Source organism: Calidris pugnax, unplaced genomic scaffold (genome assembly GCF_001431845.1).
Source record: "Calidris pugnax isolate Ruff unplaced genomic scaffold, ASM143184v1 scaffold172, whole genome shotgun sequence".
In the NCBI taxonomy this organism is placed as follows: domain Eukaryota; kingdom Metazoa; phylum Chordata; class Aves; order Charadriiformes; family Scolopacidae; genus Calidris; species Calidris pugnax.
Window position 1 is genome coordinate 800,870 of NW_015090897.1, and position 16,887 is coordinate 817,756.

General features: G+C 51.0%; 3 protein-coding genes across 3 annotated transcripts in view; 2 read left to right on the forward strand and 1 right to left on the reverse strand.

Annotated features, from left to right (window-relative positions):
• Nucleotides 1–3,088, forward strand: part of GALNT7 (polypeptide N-acetylgalactosaminyltransferase 7) — an 82,682-nt gene extending 79,594 nt beyond the window's left edge. The window contains exons 12-13 of the mRNA XM_014948401.1: nucleotides 819–2,390; nucleotides 2,465–3,088. Of these exons, the coding sequence (XP_014803887.1) occupies nucleotides 819–956 (138 nt within the window). The 3' untranslated portion in view covers nucleotides 957–2,390; nucleotides 2,465–3,088. The remainder of the gene's footprint in view (nucleotides 1–818; nucleotides 2,391–2,464) is intronic.
• A 3,100-nt stretch (nucleotides 3,089–6,188) lies between these two features.
• HMGB2 (high mobility group box 2) lies at nucleotides 6,189–8,433 on the reverse strand. Its single transcript, XM_014948402.1, has 5 exons — nucleotides 8,313–8,433; nucleotides 7,933–8,103; nucleotides 7,698–7,843; nucleotides 7,428–7,602; nucleotides 6,189–6,725 (listed from the first exon to the last, which is right to left on the reverse strand). The coding sequence occupies exons 2-5, from the start codon at nucleotides 8,080–8,082 to the stop codon at nucleotides 6,573–6,575; spliced, it is 624 nt and encodes a 207-aa protein (XP_014803888.1). The 5' UTR covers nucleotides 8,083–8,103; nucleotides 8,313–8,433; the 3' UTR covers nucleotides 6,189–6,572.
• Nucleotides 8,434–16,244: 7,811 nt separating this feature from the next.
• Nucleotides 16,245–16,887, forward strand: part of SAP30 (Sin3A associated protein 30kDa) — a 7,877-nt gene continuing 7,234 nt past the window's right edge. Inside the window, exon 1 of the mRNA XM_014948403.1 lies at nucleotides 16,245–16,741. Coding sequence (XP_014803889.1) covers nucleotides 16,412–16,741 — 330 coding nt within the window. The 5' untranslated portion in view covers nucleotides 16,245–16,411. The remainder of the gene's footprint in view (nucleotides 16,742–16,887) is intronic.

Sequence of the window (16,887 nt, forward strand, 5' to 3'; positions counted from 1 at the left end):
GAGCTGCTGATGCAGAGGAGGAATTTGGCTGCTGGGGGTGGCTCCTCCGTCCCTGCATCTGCGGCTCCTCCCGGCGGGTTCTGAAACACACCTAAGGTGGTATTTCTGTTTGGCTCTTAACAAAAATGAGACAGAGTAGTCCCAGGGTGACGTTGTCCTTGGACGTGGCCACTCAGCCCTTGGCTCCGTGTCTGAGAGACTCTGCTGGGGCGATTTTCCTTCCATGGGCATTTTTCCTTCCATCTAGTGTTTTGCACATTTATTAATCCCCTTAACACCATTTCCCCCCAGCTTTCCTCTGCGGTCAGGCAGCCAAATTCTTTACACCTGAAATTTACAAATCAATAATGTTTGTGTGCCACGTGGGTGAGCGGGATGCTGGTGCTGCTCGAGCTGGAGCAGAGCCTCGGTGGCCACCAGCAAAGCCCTGGGGCTTCAGTGGCCATCAGTAGAGCCTCAGTGGCCACCAGCAGAGCTTCAGGGCTTGGGTGGCCACCAGCAGAGCCTTGGTGGCAACTAGTAGAGCCTCGGTGGCCACCAGCAGAGCCCCAGGGGTTTTGGTGGCCACCAGCAGAACTGATAATACGAAGGCTGGGAAAGTAATGGTTTCACAAATAATAAAATGAGTAAAATCTGATCAATTCTGGGCCCCTAAGACCTGGTTTTTTTTAAAAAATGGCTGTATTACAGTTGTGAAGAAAATCCCCTAAGACCTGGTTTTTTTTTTTAAAAATGGCTGTATTACAGTTGTGAAGAAAAACGTTAAAAACCCCCAAGCACCCCAGCCAAGGCCCATTGCCCGTGGTTTTCTTTTGCAGAACCTGCACCGATTCACCCACATCCCGTCCGGGAAGTGCCTGGACCGCTCCGAGGTGCTCCACCAAGTCTTCATTTCCGACTGCGACTCCGGGAAAGCCTCGCAGAAGTGGGAAATGAACAACATCCTGAGCGTGTAGCTCTGGGGAGGCTGGGAAGGGGGGAATGGGACACACACCTTCCCACTGACCCCCCCCAATACCGTGACCGGACTGGAAAGCGCCTGGAAAACTGCTGCAATCATGGACTCCGTACGGCCGCCGGCTGGCATGAAGGACGTGGAGGAACTGTGATGATTATTAGGACAATAACATTATCATCCGCAGTTAATGTTTACAAAACTGCTTTACCTTAAACTCTGTAGATGTTTACATCTCTTTTTTTTTTTTTTTTTTTTCTTCTGGTTTTGGGTTTTTTTTTTTCTTTGGTTTTCAGTTGGTAAATTCCCAGGCTGTTAGCTGTGTCCCCCGGGAACGCGGCTAAAAGCCTCCTCCTCTTCTTTGGGATTACACTCAGGGCTCTGAAGGCAGTTTGTTTGTTTGTTTTCTTTTTTACACACACTTGAAAAGGTTGGAGTAAACCAGGTTTTTCACAGAAACTGGGGGATTGTCAACCTGTTGTATATTTTTTTTTTTATTTTTTTCTTTTTAATTTAATTTGACATCTTACTAAGCACTGCCACAGGTTTTACCAGCCAGGGTGGCCTTCTCTCACCGTCATGCTGCTTTTTTGGAAGGTGAATTTTGACATATTTAGTGCCTCTTTTTTCATTTCTCTCTTTTTCCCCCCGAGGAAAAGCGTTTGTTGGGAATTGACAGGACGGGCTTTCTGAGCTGTCACCGGGGGGGTAAGGACCGGCCGTGCCACCCCCCCTATCCCCCCCTGAGTAATTATTGTGTTGCCACAGAGGGATTTTGGTGGCCAGTTTGGCCCCTGGGCTGGGGCGGCCGCTGGGTGGGCGGGGTGAGGAGGAGCTGGTAGGATTTGGTGGAGAGAATGTCCCTCCCCATCCCGGCTGGGGACTCACACAGCACTGACCCCCTCGGTTAACCCATGCCTTACTCCAGGGTCATTTAAAAGGAAGGAAGAAAATAAAGCTGCACAATTATGTAAAACTTAGAAAGAAGCCAGTGCTTGGTTTATAGCGTTATTTTACATGGAAATCACTTGGAGGAGAACTAAAGCTTTTAATTAAGAGGAAAAAACTGTCCCGCTCCTGAGCACACCTGGGTGACTCTTTGCAGCTCCTTGGGCTGCCGGGTTCCGATCTGGAAAGGCATGAAAACCCTGAAACCGCCTTTATTCATAGCGATTTGCTTCTTGTTTTTGCCCCCGGAAACTCTTCCCGAGGGATGGGGAGAACAGGAGGGAACGGCGTGGAGTGACAGTGTCTGGAGCAGGGAAAGCCTGTCAGAAACCCCCCTCGCAGCAGAGATCCTGGCCCCGAATGAGCCGGGAGGGGGAATGATTTATCCCCACTCCTTAACTCCACATTTTATGACCATTAAATGCGAGGAAATACTTCCCCAAAATCAGGAGCAGCGACGCCTGCAGCTCCCGCGGGTGTTAACGAGGTGACCATTAAATGTGAGGAAATACTTCCCCGAAATCAGCAGTGACGCCTGCAGCTCCCGCGGGTGTTAACGAGGGGTCTCCCTCCTCTTTGGTGACAGTTTTGCTCTTTTTGGGGCTGTCTGCACTGATCCCTTAGTTCCGAATTCCTTTAAACTTTACCTATCCTTTCAGAGCGATGAAAAACAGAGGGAGAAACCAGGGAAAAAGTAAAAGCAAACAAACAAAAGGACACTGAGGGTGTGCTGCCGGTACTCGGTTGTGTTGGGGGTGGATTAATTTAACCGTACGACTATGCATAAGAGAGAGAGAATGGGTGAAAATGAGTATTTAGTGCAATTCCTGGGAAAGCTGATGCTGCGCCACCGGCGTCTCCCAGCTCCCGGGCCCGCGGGGAGCCGTGGCTGGAACAACCCTTTCCTGCTGTAGCTGGCTTGGAAAAAACAAAACTAAACAAACCCAACCAATAATCCCCATAGTCTTGCTTTGTAAGTGGATGATAATCTCACTATGCATTTCTACATATTTTATAAATTTGATTTATGCAGATTTTGATACACTGTACGTTTCTGTAGAAATTGTATAAATCTTTAAAAAAATTTATTAGGGATAAATCCGGGAAACCTATGTATATCTTACTTATTGGGTTGCTTGTTTTTTAGGTGAAGTAAATAAAATATTTGAATTTTTGGGTTTACTATACTTTTTACGGAGTAAAAACGGGTGGTTTTCTCCACAGAAACCCTCTATCTCTGAATCCAGACGACTTCAATGTTACAAACTGACAAATATTAAGAGTTTTGCTTTTTGTTTAGGTACCTGTTGTGCTCTCTGTGGCAGCGGCCGGTCCCTGGAGGGAAGAGGGGACGTGTCTCCTCGTCACCAGCCACCCCAGCGCCGGGAGGACCATCAGAGACGCTGTCCCCGTTGGTGGCATCCAGGGAGGAATTAATTTTTTCCCTAATTCCACCCAATCTCCGCGACCACTCCCTGCCTGTTCCTCACCATCTGTCTCCAAACCACATCTGGGATCCACTCACTGCTCTCAAACTGGACCGAGAAGCCCCAGATCTCCTAAACTACGCCTGAGATGTCAACGTTTGATGCTTCTCTCTGATCTGGGAGACTTTTCAGAAGAAAAAAGAAACCCACAAAAGGTGCTGTGCTGGATTCTGCTGTGCATCAAGCGTGATTTTTTTTCCCTTTAGGTTAAAAAAGAATCAAATTAAATAATTCTCCATTGCCATGTAACGTGGGGCCTGGTAAATGAAAAAAAAATAAGTTCTGTGCACAATCCTTAGGTTTTTTACATCACTGCGCTGCTCTGGCCAGTGGCTGGATGGAGGCTCTTCAGCAGGGCAGAGGTGGAGCTTCTTCTCTGAGGGATCTTGGTGGCCTGATGGAAAAGGCCCCTTCCTTCAGGTCCATGAAGGCGACGAGCACAGCCTGCGGGGAGGAGTTGGAGCTGCTCACACACCAAGAGGAAAAAGGTACATTTGCACTTTTCCCTTCTTTTTCTCACTAATAGACTTCCCTGAAAAGAAAGGCGATGGCTTTAGGGACAACAGCCAACTTCACTTCTGGCCGCTCGGCCACATGAGTGGTGTCTCCTGCAGCAGAAGGGAGCAGGGGGGTGGGAGAAGCAGCAGAGCAGTAGCCTGTATTTAAAACAAAAATCCCCAAAAAACCCCAAACTCATGCCTGAGATGAGGTGATGGCAACAGCAGCCCTGGGGCTGAGCATCCCAGGGTGGAAGGGGAAGGGGATAATGCCTGTCAGTGATGAGGGCTTGTTAATTCCCAAAGGAGTAATTAGTGCTAGGTCAGTGCCAGGGCCTCAGAGAGCCTTTTAGAAGGATGTGGTGTTGTCCACGCACACATCATCCCTTGGGTTCTGCAGGGGAACTGGTTCATGGCTGCCCCAGCAGGTGTTTGGGGCAGGGAACAGCCGTACAGCTGAGGTGGAACACCGGATTTGCTGGACAAAGAGTCTTCTGGTGGTTGACTCCATATTGGGTGGCCACCAGCAGGGCCTTGGGGGTTTTGGTGGCCACCAGCAGAGCCCCAAGGCTTTGGTGGCCATCACCAGAGCCTCAGGGCTTGGGTGGCCACCAGCAGAGCCTGAGGCTGGAGGGAAGAGTTGACTCCAGGCTATCAGGATAGAGCAATGTTGAGGTTCACTCACTAATTGGTGCCGGCCTGTGACAATTACTTAATTGCACTAATGAAGAGTCAAGCAGGATTGGTGACCATCCCTGAGCTGTGAGTACTAGATTATGTACCAATGTACCATATCACAAGGTGCCTGTGATATGCTGGTATGGAACAGTTCTATAGATTATTGAGTAATTAAAATTATTAAGTAATTGAAGACAAAACTCCAATTCCATTTTTTTTCTGATGTTTTTCTCCACACCCGTTTGCAATTTCTTTTACTATTTGAGTTGTAAAGCCTGACTGTAATTCAGTTCCCATGTCTAAAGCTGTTCTTCTGAGCAAGGTTTTCCTTTTGAAAACATCAAAAAGAAAAAAAAAAAAAAAAAAAAGACCAAAAAACCAGACCCAGGAAAGACAGAGACATTCTTCAGACCATGGGTATCACTGGGGAAAAAATCAGACCAGCTTTGCAAATAGGCTTCTGCTCAAGAAGTTGACATAAGAACAAGGAAACTTTATTTTCCATTGGGAAGGTGGTAACAAAATACTAAGTATTTGTTTTGTTCTTAGCTCTTTACCCAATAAGAGAGTAATAAATGGGTGTTTCTGGGTGATTTTCCTCTGCTGGTGAAACCGATGGCCAGTTCCTGTATTGATCCTGTGCTAAGAACCAGCTTCTTACTCCTGCAAGGTCTTCAGTGATGACTGACTTCTCTTAGGAGAAGCAGGTGAGGCCAAATTCAAGTAGACCAGAGCTCTTTAACATTCACAGGCATGGACTTCTCCAAAGAATCACCAAACCATGGAATGGTTTGGGTTGGAAGGGACCTTAAAGTCCTCCCCCTGCCCTGGGCAGGGACACCTCCCACCAGCCCAGGTTGCTCAAAGCTCTGGCCAACCTGGCCTTGAACCCCTCCAGGGATGGGGCAGCCTGTACCTGCAGGTCTGTGGAGCAGGCTGGATCTCGGCCACCTCTTGTCCTCCCAGCTCCCCCCCAGCCACAAGTTCCCGGTGAGTAATTTCATTAAGATTGTCCGTATTGAACTCAGATGTCAGAAACTAACTCAGCTTTTTCTACAACCTTATCTTTTCCCAACCTTCCTGCTGCACTTTGGCAGAAGTGGGGCTGGAGCTAAATGAGCCAATTAATGCTAGACAGAATTGAATCCCCAAGTCATTATACCTCACCCGGGAATACATCAGAAGAGCTTTATTCCCAGTTACCTCAATATGCGCTTATTCTGATGGGGTAAGTGAAATTCTGGAACCCGTGCAGCTTTCTGGGACACCTGAAGGGGTCTAGTTTGTTTCAATATAAAAGTACTTGGGCAGAATTTAAAAAAAAAAAAAAAAAAAAAAAATTCAAATAATCACTAAAACTAGTCAATTTGCTGTGATGCTACCGCTCCACCGGCAAAGAGGAAACCTGACCAGAAACGGCTGGAAACAGGTGAGACACACACACGAGGGCTGGACGCAGTCACTTCAGAAGTGGATGGGCAACAGGGAGACACTTTAAACATTTAAAAAAATAAATAAATAATTAAATCCAGTCAAAACTCCAGGAGTCAACACCACAGAGCTTCATCCTCCAGCACTCTGGGAGCACCCAGCCTCTGGGAAACACCAACAATAAAACGCTAGTCATGTACGACATTTTATTACAAAATTGTTTAAAAAAAGTAATACAATGCAATATACTACAAAATATAAGATCAGCTATTAAGCTACCTCCTTTGTTTTACTTTGCTATGGAGAAACACCTGGCTAACAGTCACTGAGTTTCAACAAAACCATTAAATACGCAGAAACATTCCACAACTCTTTCTTTTTTTCTCTAAAGGGAGCTGTGGCAGCCCCTGGGCTCCCCCTGACATCCCACAGGGGGTGTCCCTACCGAGAGCCACGCTCCCTGCCCACAGTTCTGTACAGAGTCCTATACTGAAGCTAACCACGAGCTGCACTCGAGTTCACATTCTTAGCAAAATATTGGATTTCGAGCATAAATCTTTACAGCAGGACATTCGTTCATTCCTCATCCTCCTCCTCTTCCTCCTCTTCGTCGTCTTCCTCTTCCTCCTCCTCCTCTTCTGGTTCTGCTTTCTTCTTAGATCCCGCAGGCCTACCTGGGCCCTTCTTCCCTGCGTCGCTCTTGCTCTTGGCACGATACGCTGCGATATCCTGCAAGAAAAACGCTGTTTAGTGGTGGGGAACAAAAGTCTGGAGACAAATCTATACTGATTTAATAACCGAATACTAATATATACCATGCAGATCTAATAGAATGTGTGTGCAAAAGTGGGGTTTCAGCCTTGGAATCTCCACGCTTAAACATTTTGGCAAGAGAACGCATGATCCAGTTTTAGGAATTTTAGGACTGCAGTGTTCTGGAGTATGGCCATTTATTTTTCAATCAGGTGCCCTGCTTTCTGGAAGGGAAGTGTTTCATTGGCAATATCTCTAGACGTGGATCCAAAGGGGGCCACCAAGAAAGGTGGAGAGATTTTTTTTTTACAAGGGCATCTTGTGGCAAGACAAGGGGTAATGGTTTGACACTGAAAGAGGGGAGACTGGGATGAGATCTCAGGGAGAACTTTGGTGTGAGGGTGGTGAGAGCCTGGCCCAGGTTGCCCAGAGAAGCTGTGGCTGCCCCATCCCTGGAGGGGTTCAAGGCCAGGTTGGAGGGGGCTTGGAGCAACCTGGTCTGGTAGGAGGTGTCCCTGCCCAGGGGGTGGCACTGGGGGGGCTGTAAGGTGCCTTCCAACCCAAACCCTTCTATGACTTAGAATTATGAACCATATGATAGTTTAGGTGCAAAACAGAAGTCACACATTTACAGTGACATCTGCACCTTTAACGCTTCTTTCACCACTTCCACTCTACCTTCTCGTATTTCTCCTTTAGCTTTGCAGCCTTCTGTTCGTACGGCTGTTTGTCTTTGGCCGACTGTTCAGACCACATCTCTCCTAACTTCTTCGCTGTATCTCCAATAGACAAGCCAGGATGTTCATTTTTGATTTTCGGGCGGTGTTCAGAGCAGAAAAGGAAGAACGCAGATCTAAAAGTGACAGACAGTGACAGTGATTCAAATTAAGTGTCAGACTAGTAGAATTAATACCTTATTATTGTTTTTTTGGTCACAGAAACACTCACGGTGGTCTTTTAGGAGCGTTGGGGTCCTTTTTCTTTCCCTTCTTCTCGCCTTTGGGAGGAACGTAGTTTTTCATCTCTCTGTCGTAACGCGCCTTGTCTCCTTTGGCCATTTCTTCAAACTTTGCTTTCTCCTTGCTGGACATGGTCTGCGGGAGGGGGAGAGGAGAGGAGCCCGGATCAGCTCAAACCCTGCCGGGGGGCCCGGACAGCCGGGCTAGCCCCCGTCCCCGCTCACCTTCCACCGCTCCGAGCACTTCCGCGAGAACTCGGCGAAGTTGACGGAGGAGTCCGGGTGTTTCTTCTTGTGCTCCTCCCGACAGGTCTGCACGAAGTAGGCGTAGGAGGACATCTTGCCCCGCGGCTTGTTGGGGTCGCCTTTACCCATGGCGAGCTCGGCGGCGGCTCCCTGAGGCGGGCCGAGGAGGAGGAGGAGGAGGAGAGTGAGGGCGGGCCGCGCCTCAGGGCTGGGGCCGCGCCTCAGGGCCGGGGCCGCCTTCCCGCCCGACCCGCCGCCTCAGCGCTGCCCGGCCGGGCCTCCCCCTCCCCTCAGCCGCGCGCCCCCTCAAAGACCGGCACCCCCCCGCTCCTTCCCGCCCTCCCGCGGCCCGGCCTTGCCTGGCAGCGGCGGCGACAACGACGACCTTCTTCCCTCCGCTGCTGCGGCTGCCGGCGAATGGAGCCCGGCGGCGCACTTACCGCCTCTTGTTCGCCACAGCCGCTCGGGCCCGCCGGCCCCGCCCACCGCCGCACCCCATTGGCTGCCGCCCCCGTTCAAACAGGCCACCGCCCCGCCTCCCGCGCACAGCGCCGCCGGGGATTGGCTGGCTGCGGCTCACACGTCACTCTCCCCCCCCGCCCCCCTTCCCCTCCTCTCTCCTCACCTCAACCGGTTCCAACGAGTACAAGAGCGGCGCGCGGGGCGGAGCGGGTGGGGGCGGGACTAAAGAGAGCTCTCGGGCGGCGATTGGCGGAGAGGGACGGTTTTAAAAAACCGCGGGGCCCCCCGCCATTGGCCGGCGGGGGAGGGCGCGCGTTCTGATTGGGCGGGGCGGCACGGCGTAGCGTGGTTTAAAAATACAAAGGGAGGCAGGAGGGCGCTGAGAGGAATCGGTCGGGGGCGGCGGGCGGCCTGCGGCGGCGCCGCAGACCGCCGCCGCAGACCGCCGCCGCCCCCCCTGGGGCTTCATCGAGCATCGTTTTGAGGTGAAAAAACGACGTTTCCCCCCAATAATTTAGTCAGGTTTGTGGGGATTTGGCACTCCGAACGCTCTCCCCCCACCCTTGCAGAATCACCTCAGAGCGCAGAGGAAGAAGCCAGGCCCGCAAGGTCGTTGTTTTCTTCCCTTCTGACGGGCAGTTTGCTAATATAGCAGTAAATACCGCCTTGGCTTTATGGTTTTAGCCCCAACTGCAGCCTGAAAAGATGTAAACAGTGAAAAATCTCTGGAGGGTAAGGTAGCGGTGAGGTGAGCTGAGGGAGAGAGGTGCCTTCCCTTTGCAGAGACCTTACTGTGGCCTGTCAGGGCTTAAAGGGGCTTTTAGGAAAGACGGGGACAGCCTTCCAGTCCCTCAAGGGGCTCCAGGAGAGATGGGGAGGGACTCTGGATCAGGGAGGGGAGCCATAGGACGAGGGGAAAGGGTTTGACACTGAAAGAGGGGAGATGGAGCTGAGCTGTGGGGAAGAACTTGTTTGGTGTGAGGGTGGTGAGAGCCTGGCCCAGGTTGGCCAGAGAAGCTGTGGCTGCCCCATCCCTGGAGGGGTTCAAGGGCAGGTTGGAGGGGGCTTGGAGCAACCTGGGCTGGTGGGAGGGGTCCCTGCCCAGGGCAGGGGTGGCACTGGGGGGGGCTGTAAGGTCTCTTCCCACCCAAACCAGTGGTTTTTATGTCAAAGCCTCTCAGAAGGCATTTTTGTGTCAGCTAACTCGTGTGGCTATTCCTTTCAACAGTGTTTGACCTCCAAACAAAGCTTAGACTTAATCTTCTAAAACAAACATTTACGCAGGGGATATTCCATGTTCTGGTTTTGACTCTTTATTACTGTCAACCATCCCGCTACTCAGCAGCTAATTCGCGTTCTCAGTTCTGTGGTACTGAGTTGTCTGAAGGCCCAGGGGTGGCTCAGCCCTGGAGAAAAGGATTTGGCTGAGGGGAGACCTTCTCTCTCCAACTCCCTGAAAGGAAGGGGTAGCCGGGGGGGGGCGGTCTCTTCTCCCAAGTCACAGGCGATGGGACAAGAGGAAATGGCTTCAAGTTGTGCCAGGGGAGGTTTAGCATGGATATAGGGAACAATTTTTTCACCCAAAGGGATGTCAAGCCTGAGCAGAGGCTGCCCAGGACAGTGGTGGAGTCACCATCCCTGGAGGTGTTTAAATGCCAGGCAGACGTGGTGCTGAGGGACAGGGGTCAGTGGTGGGTTTGGCAGTGCTGGGGTGATGGTTGGACTTGATGATCTTAAAGGTCTTTTCCAATCAAGATGATTCTATGTTTTAATTTGTTTTGTAGCTTTGAAAATGCCTGTTTCTTGGAAAGTGCTGTTTTGTTTGGTGAATTGAGCTGCCAGGTGGGTCCCTCCTTCACTTTGTGGTAAGCCACCTGTACATGACAGTTTCTTGCAGGGTGTTTTCTAGTTAATAAAGCACTTTTGTAACTGAAGGTAGAATCTCACAATACTAGTGCGTACTGGATGGATCATAGCACAGCCTTTGGCATCTCTAGTGTTGGACCCTTCCTTGTCCACCAGAATTAACCTATAGCTCTCCGTATCACACCATTCCAACACATCCATAAGCACCTTCTGCCCTGTTTACAGCCATATAAAAATGTAAGTTAACTCCATCAAACCCAGTTTCATCTCTGAATCCTGGCTGGTGCAGTTGAAAGGGCATTGAAGTAGTCCACAAGTCTTCAGGAAACGGAGTTTTCTCAATGTCAGTGCTTCTGAAATAGCATGTCTGGGAGTTTGATACAGAAAAGCTGTCGGGATGGCTACAGCCACCAAAAATGTTTTTTAACAGTTGAAAGGAGAGAAGAATTTTGCGCATTTTACCTTTCCAGATCTGCTCTGTCAGTTCTTGAGCAACAACAACAAAAGCTTTATATAAGTTTATAGCTTTATACGTTTATATAAAGCTTTATATAAGTTTGTTATTAACGTATTTTTACTGTTCCTTTAAACATTAATATAGCCAGTTCATGGAAAAAAAATACTTTGGAACAGTCTTTGGAAATTATGGGATATGACTGCAGAGGGACTTCCCCTGTTGCATCTGTTTTCATCTCTGCTGTAAGAATGTGAAGAAAGTGATTGTGGAAGAGCAGGTAGGGTGAGAAAGTGTAATTACTGCTATGGGAAAAAAATGAGAACTGCCTTTTGAATGATTTAATCAAATGTTTTAAGAAAGACAAGTAATTTGCTCTTTGTTCCTTTAAAGAGATTATTTTCCTACATTCTCTTCTCTGAAAAAAGAAAGCTTTTTGTACAATGAAATGTGGGCAGTGAGGGTTATGTCGTGCGACGCAGGGCAGCGTAAGGGACCAAACAGTTGTGGTCTGTAACATCTGTCTGCCCTCCGACAAGGAAGGCAGTATGGAAGATTTTCCACGCTTGAAGGCGATGCTGGCAGCTTTTCCAGCAAGCTGAGAGAGTTGTCCTCGCGCCTGGAAAAGCCCTTCTTCTCCCTGTGCCTGGAAAAGTCCTTCTTCTCCCTACGCCTGATGCCACAACGAGCTGCCACCCTTTTCTCATTAGGGCACGATGCTGTTCCTGTGCAGACGAAACCACAAACTCTGTCCCCAGAGATCCCCTGGCTGGTGCTCTCCTAAAATCTGGGATCGGCGCGGCACTGACTCCGGTGGGTCCGCGGGGCTCGTTTCTGAACCACATGTGGATGACAGTTGTGGGGAAGAAGCACAACCTCCAGGACGCGGAGCTCTACTTCTGCTCGATAATTCAGCTCGTGAAACGACTGTTAAGTTTTATAGCTCCCTGGCTCCCAGCCCTTTTGAGCTTCTCATCTGCTCCAACAAGGACAATTTGGGGTGCTATTGTCAGCTTCACTGAATCTGCAGTAAATGGCGTGCGAGGAGAGATAAGCAATGCTGTGACAGGAAACGCTGGAGACCAGGTGGGTGAGACCAGAGCTGAGAAATGGATTGGAAGAAAATTTTGAACAAAAGTGTGTGATGGAAGTGATACTACTTCACATTGTGCTACATCTCTGCGGGCAGCTCCTGCAGCTTTCCTGGGTGCCGGTGTCAGCGTGGACAAAGCCAGGGAAGAAAGTAACAAAAGCCCTTTTATTGGAATTAACGTTTCCCTCGGCGGATCCGTTGCAACAGATACCGTTCAGCTGAGGAAATTGCAAAGCACGGTTGCATGACCTTAACTCTGACCAAACTTTAATTTGGGCTAATTCAGTCTGTTAATTCAGTTTTAATTCAGTCAGTTGGATGAAAAAGCTCTGCTGCCTTTCCCCAGAGGCTCTGCTGTTACACAAATTCCTGTGTGGAATATCTGGCCTTAATGTAGCCCTAAAGGCAATAAAATTCAGCTTGGGAAGGTGATGGTTCTTGATTGATTACAGCTGAGAGGGGCTCTCTCACGGACTGGGAAGTGGGTGTTTCACCGGATGAATAATGAAAGTGAGTTACAGCTGCGCTTGGTTTTAACATCACCCGACTTCACTAATAGGAATGCAAGATGTTGAAAGGAAAAGCAAATACAGCTTTAATCAGCAATTTTTTGTTATAGAAAAAAAAATTTAAATCCATGAAATAAAAGAATTTTAATAGGTCACTCCTTTAAAAAGCCGCTTTTAATGCAAGTTACGAAGTCTGCAGACAGCAACTATGGTTTTTGGCCTATTTCATATAAACTAGAATACTTCTAGGATGAAAAGCAAACACCAGAACGACCTAGGCTACAGCTTACCTAAATTTTACTGTCATGTTCCAGTTACAAGCACTTACTTTCTTTGTACTTTGATAAAAACCACAGAACTGCAGCTGCCCAAAAAGTTTGCAAAGCTGATTTTTCTGTTGATATTTTAAATAGTTGCATTTAAGGCAATACATTAGAACTTTTCCCATTTTTTTCCTGTTGTTGTCTAACATGCAAATGATGTGTGTGTTATAAAAATGAAATATATGTACTCTTTAAACATTACAGGTTTATTCCATGGGCTACTGTAGAGCCTGCGTAACCAGTTGAGCAGCTGGCAGGCGAGGGGCGGCCACCTCACGAGAGGCTGGGTTAGGCTGAAAGCTCAGGAGCTCGTTCTGACTTTGTGTCCTGTACCAAATAGCTAAAAAAATACCACAAATCTCTCCCAGTACTGACGCAGTTAACGTTAGGAACACCGGTGGTTAGGGGCACACTAATTGTTAACTCCACTTTCTCAGCCTTCATTTGGCAAGAACTTTTCTTGCATTGGGTTTACAAGCTTCTGTTTATTTTTTTCTTAATATTTTTACTTTTCTGGTCCTAGACCTTGCTTTCACTTAGTTTCTTATTTACACACAAAGCAATGCTCATGTGATGTTTTCCCCTTGAGATCTTAATAGAGCTTGCTTGTATTTTGCTGTGCTGTTAATCCCTTTTTACAGGTGTGAGCAGAAAGCAGTGATTTGCTTTGTTCATGTTAATTTGCCTCGGTGTATACATTTCAGGCCAAGTACTACATCTGCCGAGGCTGGGAGAGTCTGGGGGGCAGGGACAGACGGAGAGAAACTTTTTTTTACCCATTTAAACCTGTTTCATGGTGTAAATTACAGCCGTCCACATTGTTAAGCCTCTCTAAGCTGCCTGTGAAACTAATCATAGAATCACAGAATGGTTTGGGTTGGAAGGGACATTGAAGACCATCCAGTGCCACCCCCTGCCCTGGGCAGGGACACCTCCCACCAGACCAGGTTGCTCCAAGCCCCCTCCAACCTGGCCTTGAACCCCTTCAGGGATGGGGCAGCCACAGCTTCTCTGGGCAACCTGGGCCAGGCTCTCACCACCCTCACACCAAACAAGTTCTTCCCCACATCTCAGCTCCATCTCCCCTCTTTCAGTGTCAAACCCTTCCTCCTCGTCCTAGGGCTCCCCTCCTGATCCAGAGTCCCTCCCCATCTCTCCTGGAGCTCCTTGAGGGACTGGAAGGGGCTCTAAGGTCTCCCTGGAGCTTTCTCCAGGCTGAACAAAAGCCTTCCAGCAGAAGGTCCTTTGGTGCTGTCCGATCGCGAGGGTGAAGGTGCAGAAAGCAGGAAGGGGCAGGTATTACAGACCTCTACAGCTTTTACAGTACAGGGGTTTATCAGCTCTAATCCCCTAACACCTAGATTATTCTTAAAATATAGCCTTTATTTTTGGACCCTGTTTACTGCTTTAAATCTTTTAGTAAAAGCCTGCATTATGTAAACTCTTGTCTACCCCTCGGCTCCATTGCAGGAGATGGAACACTTAAAAAAGGAACACTGGTTTTTGCTGGATTACTCTGAGGACTGGAAACACCAGGTTTGCACCAATATCGCTGGTTTGGTTAAAGGTAGGAAATTTTTTTTTTCCTCTATTAATTGAATCGTACACAGTAAGCTCTGTGTGTGCTAACAGAGATTAAGTTCTATCATACAATTAACTATCCCAAGTTACATTTTAACTGTCCTAGTGTAAAACATATAAAGAAGTGAAGTTTGCCAGTAAATCCCAATATTCTTGTGCTTTGGGCTCTGGGCTTTCAGACATTGGGACAATGAATTGGGAGGTAGAGGAGCAGGGAGGAGCATGGTGAATTGGTGGGATGGGGAAATCAGAGATTGGAAAATCAGAGAAAGGGGAGCGCAGGAGAAAGGATGAGGAATGCTGGTTTCTGATAAGGAAGGGGAGGTTTGGTGGCTGGGTTTTAACACAGCCAGCTGCTCTCCTTATCAGAGACACCAGGGCGGGAGGGGGAATTTGCAGAATTCTTCAGGTGTTCTAAAGGAATTTGTTTTTCATTGGAACAGTTACAATCCCAATGAAAGACAAACGTATAGCAATAGTTTTTCCTTGTTTTTCCATTTGCTAACACAGTTTCAGGTGCGACACGCCAGCCGGACACTGGGCACTGAGACACGTGGGGAAGGGAGCAGCTGTCCCCAGCTGAGCCTCGTGGCGTGAAGAGGCACACACTGTTACAAGCTGCGTTTCCTTTCTGAGGTTAATTACTAATAATACACCTGCAGTGCGCTATCAGTGGATCTGAGGTGATGTGTCCATCATCATTCTCCTCTGGGCAACCTGGGCCAGGCTCTCACCACCCTCACGGGAGAGAATTTTTCCCTGAGATCTCACCTCATCTCCCCTCTTTCAGTGTCAAACCCTTCCCCTTTCTCCCTAGGGCTCCCCTCCCTGATCCAGAGTCCCTCCCCATCTCTCCTGGAGCCCCCTGGAAGGGGCTCTAAGGTCTCCCTGGGGCCTTCTCTTCTCCAGGCTGAACCCCCCCAACTCTCTCAGCCTGTCCTCACAGCCAGCCCTCCCAGCATCTCCAGGGCCTCCTCTGGCCCCATGTCCTTCTGCTGTTGGTGGCCCCAGAGCTGGAGGCAGCACTTGGTGGGGGGGTGGTGTTCTCCCCAGAGGGGAGCAGAGGGGCAGAATCCCCCCCTGGCCCTGCTGGCCACGCTGCTGGGGGTGCAGCCTGGGGTGCAGGGGGTTTCTGGGCTGCCAGGGCAGGTTGCTGGGTCATAGAATCATGGAATGGTTTGGGTGGGAAGGGACCTTACAGCCCCCCCAGTGCCACCCCCTGCCCTGGGCAGGGACACCTCCCACCAGCCCAGGTTGCTCCAAGCCCCCTCCAACCTGGCCTTGAACCCCTCCAGGGATGGGGCAGCCACAGCTTCTCTGGGCAACCTGGGCCAGGCTCTCACCACCCTCACACCAAACAAGTTCTTCCTGAGATCTCACCTCAATCTCCCCTCTTTCATGTTGAGCTTCTCACCCCTCCAGCCCCCCCAAGCCCTCCCCAGCCCCTATCCATACGGGGCGGGGGTCATGCAATGTAACAAGAAACACAACGTTAAGGGACAAGGGACATGGTGGCCGTGAGGGACGCGGAGACCCGGGGGCTCCTCCGGCCAGGGAGAGGAGGCCTAAAATCGCAGGGAGTTCAGCGGGGCGATGGTGGGGGGAAAGCGGAGACGGGCGGGATGGCGATGGGGGGGGCGGAGGAGGCCGGGCGAACGGAGTAGCGGCGGGACGGCGGGAGAGAAGCTGAGGGATGGAGGCCGAGGGAGCGGAGCAACGGCGGGATGGCGGTCGGGGGAACGGAGGAGCGGCGGGATGGCAGCGGGTAAAGCGGCGGAGGAAGGCGGGATGGCGGCGGGGAGCGAAAGAGCTGCGGGAAGGATGGCGGGATGGCGGCGGGGAGCCGCTGAGGGCCGGCGGAGGAGGAGGAGGATCGGCGGGGGATGGCGGGAAGGAGCGGAGGGATGGCGGAGGAGGAGGAGCTGAGGGCCGGCGGCTCCTCCCGCCGCCCCGTCCCCGTCCCCCGCGCTGCATGGCGGTCGCCGTAGTCCGTGCGGGGACTGCATTTCCCGGGCGGCCCCGCGGCGGCGGGCCGGTTGCCGTTGTTGCATAGGAAACAGCTGAAGAGTCTCCACATGACAGGGGGGGAAGGAGGAGGAGGAGGAAGTGTGGAGACCCGCGGGCCGCCGTCCCGGGCAGCCATCCCTCCCGCCGCCGCCTCCCGCCGGCCATGAACGGCTTCGCCCCGGAGGAGGCGGCCGACCCCGTCGCCGCCACGGCGGGCAACGCGGGCTCGGCCGTGGAGGTGCCGCCGCCGCCTCCTCCTCCTCCTCCTCCTGCTCTCCCTCCTCCTCCTCCTGCTCTTCCTCCTCCTCCGCCACCTCCTCCTCCTCCTTCGGCGGCCGCCGTCGCTCCGGCGGGCGGCCCCGGGGCCGGTCAGCTGTGCTGCCTGCGTGAGGAGGGCGAGCGGTGCGGGCGGGCCGCCGGGAACGCCAGCTTCAGCAAGAGGATCCAGAAGAGCATCTCGCAGAAGAAGGTGAAGATCGAGCTGGACAAGAGCGTAAGTGGCCCCGGGGGACGGGCACCGGGACGGGGGGACGGCGTGGTTTTCCCGGGGCGGCGGGACCGCTCCGCCTCACGGCTCCCCCCCCCCCCCCCGGCCGGCCCCTCCCCCCCCCCCCCCCCCCCCCCGGCGGGGAGGGGGGG

Bases quoted from the DNA above. Each gene is read 5' to 3' on its own strand.
- HMGB2 (XM_014948402.1), bottom strand. From the start codon at position 8,082: ATGGGTAAAGGCGACCCCAACAAGCCGCGGGGCAAGATGTCCTCCTAC. The intron at 7,844-7,932 runs GTGAGCGGGGAC...CCCCTCCCGCAG, and splicing joins AGTGCTCGGAGCGGTGGAAG to ACCATGTCCAGCAAGGAGAA. The intron at 7,603-7,697 runs GTGAGTGTTTCT...TGTCACTTTTAG, and splicing joins AACGCTCCTAAAAGACCACC to ATCTGCGTTCTTCCTTTTCT.